The following is a 7,369-nucleotide window of genomic DNA, read 5'->3' as shown; positions in this document are numbered from 1 at the left end:
GCAGCTTTTAGTTCCGCTTTTAATCATCGCGTTTGAAAATGAAACTGTATATTAAAACAATTTTACTCAAAAAATAAGAAGGCTAAAAAAAACATTGATTTGTGTTTACTGTAGCTACTGTTGATTTCATACTGTTAATTTAATATATCATATACATACATAATACTTTATATCTTTTATCTTATTTTTGATTCTGTTCTTAAGGTCAGGGTTTTTTTAATTTTAGTTTAATGTATGCTTAATGTATGTTTGTATCTTGTATGCTCCTGGATGCTTGAATTTCCCTCGGGATAAATAAAGTATCTATCTATCTATCTATCTATCTATTGTATTTAATCTAACTATCAATGTGCAGAAACCCAATAGCAACAGTGATGTGTACCATCTGTGCACAGTTGGTATCACAGCTAGCCACTGTGAAGCAGCTATTGACCAATCGACAGCAGTGCGATGATGTTGTTACTGGTGGTCTGACTCCTCCGCCTGCTCTGCCTGTCCTCAAGTCTTGGCAGATGCTCCTGTAGTTGTGTTTGCATGCTAGAAGGCTCTCTCTCTTATAAATATGGAGAAAGTGGTGCAGTGGGCCAAATGCTAAATGTGCAGTGGCACACATAGGTTTGTGTTTGGAGGGTGTAGGCTTAGGGCAGGCCATGGCACAGTGACTGCTATACAAGTAATATCTGCAACACACTCTCAAACCTGAGAGAGCAGGAGGCTTAAAGTTTGATTCAGAGAGAAAACAAACAAGTGAGTGAATAAATGAGACAATTACATTTGTTGTATGTAAACTTATGATGGTGCCTGTGTCTTACTGCTATCAACATTCAACCTCAGTTTGATCAGTGGATATTCTGAAAGGCTTGCAATCATGTGTGTTCCAGCACTTCCTTGAGTATATGATGCCTTCACTGCATTTACATTTAGACATTCAAAGATGTCATGGTTATTATGGCTGCACCATTCCATCAGATTAAATATTTCCACTGTAGATGTCTAGGGTATTATTTTCTACACATTCCCTCACAATTATCTACAGTAACATATCTGGTATCTCTGCAAACTTTTGCAAATTAGTGCCATTATGATCTCTATGGGAAAACTGTTCCATAAAAGTTCACTTTAAATGTCAGACACTGAAATCATCCAATGGACCTTTTTCACAGCAGCCATTTTGACATGAAACAGTGGGTAAACACAGGTGTTACCAATGATACTAATTAAGGTTCTGTTTCATTCAAGTCAAACTGAGTCATGGTGCAGTTATTCTACATGTTGGTTCACTAAAAACATACACTAAATGGAACCGAACCTCAGTTAGTGTCATGCCAAAATGGCTGCTGCTGAAAAAGGTCTAATTAAGAGATTTACAAATAGTTAGACATACAAAACGGGTCTTATCCTGCTGCCTCACAGCTCTTTGTCCTGGAAACGCTCCACAGTAAACAGTCCCAGCCTAATACTGAAACCCTCAGTCTGCTGCTTATCTTCCACTTAATTAGACATGGATGGAAATGTACATGGCTGTCTACAACGTGGCATGTCACAGTGCATATCACTGTTGTCCAATAAAATTTCAACAATACAGGAATGGGCTAAAAGAGTGGTAATTTCCAGACATTTCCATTTTGACTTCTTGAGGAACTGTTTTTGTAATGGTCTATTTAGGGTTCTGTAATTTCCTGAACCGATCGATTAAAAATCACCAAATTTGAAATGCAGTTCATATCACCATACTCGACCTTCCATTACTAAATTCTCAGAAACTTAAAACACCTTAATCTGAACATGGCTATTAAGCTGTTTTTTGAATTATATTCATACTTGATGATTCTGCATTAGTAATTTATGTCCAGTAACACCCAGGGTCAAGGCTATTCAGTGGAATTGTTCCATTAGTGTAAAGTAGAATATGGAGGTTAGTCAGTATTCTGTTTTTGATATATTATTAATAACACCATTATTAACAGTATACACCATTAAACCGTAATATCAGCAGCATGGACTCTTCCACTGTGTAGGATTTTACATCTATTAGTAAAGTTGCAGGTGGAAACCACTTTGAATACAGCTCAGCCTTCCAAGTGTGTAGAAACTAAAAAAAAGAGAGCCAGTGTTTGGTTTGTCCTTCCCCCCCTGTTGGCCACCATGTTGAACCCAGTGCCTGAAATGGGCCAGTTTTCATTAGTACTGAGTACCAGCACCTCTGATTTTTGTCCATGAGTATTGTTTCTTCTTATTAAGTATTGCCACCTCTGGTGAGCGCGACCGTACCCACTACTGAGGCCCAGGTAAGGACCTTTTCTGAGAAGTATACAATAAAAGTAAGGAAATAAGTGCCTCAAAATAGCTACTTTGATGCTTTGGTGCGTATTCCCAAAATCCCCCAAAGTTCAGTTTTTGGTCTACTGTATTTTACAACTGAACTGCAACCTGCAACTACACTGCTAGATGCTACTAAATCCTACACACTGGACCTTTAAATGGTAACAAAGTAATATCTCTTTTAAATAAGACTTTTTACCAGCAAATACAGTTGTCCACACATATAATGCCATGTGTTGTGTAATTCAATGCTGGATGAGGTCTTTTGATTCTAATGTAACATTGTAATGAATAGCTAATGAATAAAATGACACTGAAATAAAAGCATTTGTCATTCTGCTTATCCTTCATTCAGCAGTCTGTTTAAGGGCCCCTTGAGTGGCCCCGTACCTCACTTTAAACCTTGTGCTGCATGTCACTCAGTTTAACTGTTGCAGGGTAGCTGAATGTTGCATTCATCTCATCGGCAGAGTAGAATGCAGTCTTTTGTCCATTCAGTTTCACTGTGTGAGAAAGTATACAACCATCATTATTGCAAATACAGCTGTGTTTGAACAGATTCAAATTGCTGAGCTGCTGTCTCACTGCTGCATTCACAAGCACAATCCCCCCACGATGACTTTAATTAATACCTCTTTGGGAGAATGTGTTGCTCCAGTTGAGCTGTCTCTGCTATAAATTCACCAAACAGATTCTATATCAGGCTGCTTGACAACTGTTTACTGCGCAAGTAGATCAAGAAGCAATGCGCAGGGCTCTTTATGTGAAGATTAGCAAGCTGGAGAAAATGCTACACAAGTGATATTGGCAGTGTTGATCTTGGCAAGGAAGAAGCCCCCAGAATTGCTTTTGGCATGCAGAAATGTGTTCCCCAACACTGCAAATTATGTAAACACATGCGTATAAAGACAGTTTCTATGTACATGCACACACAAAGCCACAATAATGTGCTCCCTCTGCACACACACATTTGCTGTGCCTTAATGCGTCATGCCTCCACATCACCATGACAACGGATAGCACCTGACTGTTTGACCAATTTTCTGTGTGTGTGTGTTTGTTCTCATTGGTTTTCGCCAAGCAACAACGCATCATCCATGTCCATTTCACAGTAATACTGACTAGAGGCTGCAATCTGGTTATCACATCAACACAAATAAGAGACTGACAATATACTTTTCATTCATCACTTTTACTTTAGAGATCTGTGTGTGTATCTGAAGTCACTCAATATGTATGTAGTAATTAGCTAGTACAATGAATGGATTATTAGGGAATTAATTTTAATTATAAAAAATACATCCCAGGACTATCAGTGAGCCACAATGCTGCAGTGGATGACATACTCCTTCATTAACACACATACTGGAGTTTATTTTGCCTCAAATACAACATACAACATCCTGCTGCCAGACACACTCACCCCAAATATGGATTAATGCATGAATGAAAATAACAAAGCTGGGACAATGTAATTGTTTTGCAAGTCTCAAGTCTTGGCCATAAAGTCTGAAGCCAGACTAAGTTGTGTTTTCAGTTCTAAACACGTCATTATGGAACTCTGAACTGCAACTTCTGCTGCACACCACACAAAGGGCACAGTGATTTCATGTTTGCAAACTATTAGCTTGTAGCTAATGTTAACTTAAGTCATATCTGTCCCATGAAGAGTAATGATCATCATAAAAAATATATCATAAAAGTAAAGAATTAATTAGCTATATAGTTGACATTTTTAATTTTTGGGCTTTCGGAAGATATCAAGTCATTCCAAGTCAGGAGACACTGGTTTTAAAGTCAAAGTTGATGGGAACCCCAGTAGCTTACCTGGTCATGTACTAAGGCTGAGTCCTTGCTGCAGCTTCCATGGTTCAAGCTGGTGCCAGATAGATGGGAGGATGGTGGACTAACATTGTTGGTTTGTTGTGTTGGTGCGTAAACGTAACAATGACCCTAAAACTCTTGCTTTGGAACAAACTGACATTCATCCCTAGCTCCTATTAGCAGGGACCGATCTAGAGGTGGCATAATAAGGTGGCATAAAAATATTTTTGCCACCCAGTTTGATATTAAATGCTGTCAAATTTAACACATTTAGATACGTTTTAAAAATAATGTGTTAAAAATGTAAACTTATTCAATCATCTGTTTTAGACTTAGTGATAATAGGTGTACAGCAAAAAATACATATTTGAAAAAATTGTAGATTTGGAAATAAAACAATAATTTATTTAATTGAATGTTTCAGTTCAAATATCTTCATTTGGAGGGAGATAAAATCAGCATATATGTCTGCCACCCCTAAAAGTCTCCACCCTCTAGTAGTACAACAAACATACATTGCTACATAGACATACAGGAAATGGATTTATATTTAATTATGCATAATAACAGAAAGAAATGCATGTGAGCTGTGTGTCGATAGGCAGGGGAAAAAATTCTGATGAATCATAGCTCTGACTGACCTGAGGTCATACTTTACCCATCTAATCATTCCTCCAGTACATAAGGCCTTGAGCTGTTGTGTACACATTATCAGGAGTGATAATTACAATCTCTGTTTTGCTTGTATTTAACTGCAATCCACAAATGAATGTCTTTAAAACTTTCAAGAGTGCCAGTTTACAGAAGACTATTTGCAGGGTGGCAACTTTGAGTTCTCATAAATAAAAGATGGTGTCACAGACTTTATACGTACAAGTTAAAGTAATACAAGCAGTATTATTCTACATAATGTGTATAATCTATTGAAACACGTCATTATTTTCTCATGCCCACATGTTTGGCTACAGATACAAATTCCCAGAGAAATGCTGACATAAGCAGGTTACTGTAATAATCTCAATTGTTTATTGTGAGGGAGATTAACTGTCAGCTCTACACTGTCTTTACTGAATTTGATTCGAAGCTTTAATCTTCTGCAGTCTGTGCCCCCCAGCCTAACTCAGTATTTCTGTCTCTCACAGATGCAGATCTACATGTACAACTCAGATGACTTCGACAGCCTTGGTGCAGCGCTCAGGGAGAAGAGGATCATCGCAGCCATGGCTGTGTTTTTTCAGGTAGGAACCTTTTTTTACCAAGTCAGTTTGTGTTTGTGTTGTGTTTGTGTAGATGGGGAAGAAGCCAGCTTTGTTTGGTCTTTCCTTGTAGAATTTGGACTTTTGTGGTTTGAGAATTCACCCTAAAATGAAACTGTCATTGTCTGTTTATCATTGGGTCAGAGTTTGTTTAGACCAAAACACAGACTGAGCTACAGCAGCTCTGTATCATTATCTTAAGCCTGGTTAATACTACTGCATTGGATCTACCCGGTAGGTATGGCTTCGGCTACGTATACCTACCTGCATACTTAGGGGTGCGCAATCTACAATGTAATTTTCAGGCGAGACTACAGTATTTAATGTTTTCTCACTTTTCTTTCCAAACTTCATATAATCTCATTGTCTTGCGAATCTGCGCTACATGAACAAACCAACTAGATAGCTGTATGGATCGGATGAATTACTTCACTTGGCTCTTCCTTGGGAGACGTATTACAAACTAAAATTGAATGATGAATTTGAAAATCTCTATAATAGAGTAGAATAGAGTTAAGTACTTGAAACGTGCTTCTGTTTACAGCTTTAAATTAAACTGTGGTTTTAATCACCATTTTGAAACAGATAAATTTAGATTTTGGATTGTAATTCAGATTTTTTTTTTGGCCAGATCGCCCACCCCTACACGTACCTTATGCTGTAAGGGGGAGGTTCATGGGGAAATGCGACTAACTAAAGAAACTCAACACAGTGGGATAGAAAGCCCACCACCAAAGCAATAGTTGACAGAGTGGCACACCATACCATCGCACAAGTATTAATGCTCACAGTGCCAGAGAGCCTACATACAACTATAAATTTGTATTTTTTGACAACCTTGAAAGCTTATCAGAAGTAGAAAAAGTTTGGGTTAGGGTGAGGGTTACCTAACCAAATGTTTACAATTTTGGCAAACAGTCAAAATTATATAATTATCAGATGATTGTCTAACTATTATCATTATTATTAATATTTATTATTTTACAATTGATTCTACAATTGTATTTTGTTCAAATAAATTCAAACCAGTGAAGTAACTGTCACTCAGGAAGTCATTTAATTTGTATCTGTTGATCATATTTATGTATATAAATATGTGTTAATGTATTAAGTATATATTGGTAAGATGACATAAAATATGGTTAATTCAGAATAAAGATTTAGGATGGTTTAAGGTCAAAAGTCAATAAATGTCATTCTATACTCCCTTCAGAGTGTGTATTTTAATCGTATTATTGCTGCTGGTTTGTCTGGAAGGAGTGTTGGCATGGGGTGCAAGCTGTAGATCAAGATCAAACCACCATCAGCCACCAATAAAGTCCTCTGGCCTGTTGAGTGGAGCTGTGGGTGGACTGGGATCATTGTCAGCTCTGTCACTCTCAATTGGCAGGAATAAAAAGTTCATTGAGGCCATCGATTAACTAAGTGGGCTTTTACTTGGACCATTAACCCCCAGTTAATATTTCCTCCTCTCACTTCAGTCTCTCTCGCTCACTCTGTGTGTGTCTACAGTCTCTTTCACACCCTTGCTCTCAGCTTGTAGATGTTTTGCACACAATTGCAAAACATTTACATGTACGTCAACTGAATCATGAAGATAATAACCATCACTGAGGAATGGTAAATTGAGTTATTTCACTGTTAACAATGAAATGATAATGAATATTTTTTACTAATTATTAGTAATTGTATAATGTTATTCTATCATTAGTTAGTATTAGTTTATGTAATATAAAATAATTAGGTTTATAAATTATATATTGTATAACAGCTAAAAAGAGACAATGGGCCTGATGCAAGAAGCGATATTCGAACAAACTGTCTCTTATTTTTGTTTTTATCCATGATTTACCAATGTTTTCTTTGGGGGCGTTACCTATACTAATTTCGAAGAATTGGTCACACGCCTCCAATTTAAAGGGGAACTTGGCAACTCTAGCCATTTCTTCGCTGGTTTTCATTTTTGT

General features: G+C 37.2%; 1 protein-coding gene across 1 annotated transcript in view; it reads left to right on the top strand.

Annotated features, from left to right (window-relative positions):
- The window catches only part of LOC118328058 (receptor-type tyrosine-protein phosphatase gamma-like), a 144,962-nt gene that overhangs the window by 26,783 nt on the left and 110,810 nt on the right, over positions 1-7,369 (top strand). Inside the window, exon 5 of the mRNA XM_035661662.1 lies at positions 5,289-5,384. Within this exon, the coding sequence (XP_035517555.1) occupies positions 5,289-5,384 (96 nt within the window). The remainder of the gene's footprint in view (positions 1-5,288; positions 5,385-7,369) is intronic.

The sequence above is a fragment of the Morone saxatilis genome, unplaced genomic scaffold (genome assembly GCF_004916995.1).
Source record: "Morone saxatilis isolate NCDOM2014 unplaced genomic scaffold, NCSU_SB_2.0 Contig18, whole genome shotgun sequence".
Taxonomy (NCBI): domain Eukaryota; kingdom Metazoa; phylum Chordata; class Actinopteri; family Moronidae; genus Morone; species Morone saxatilis.
This window is presented reverse-complemented; position numbering and strand designations above follow the sequence as displayed.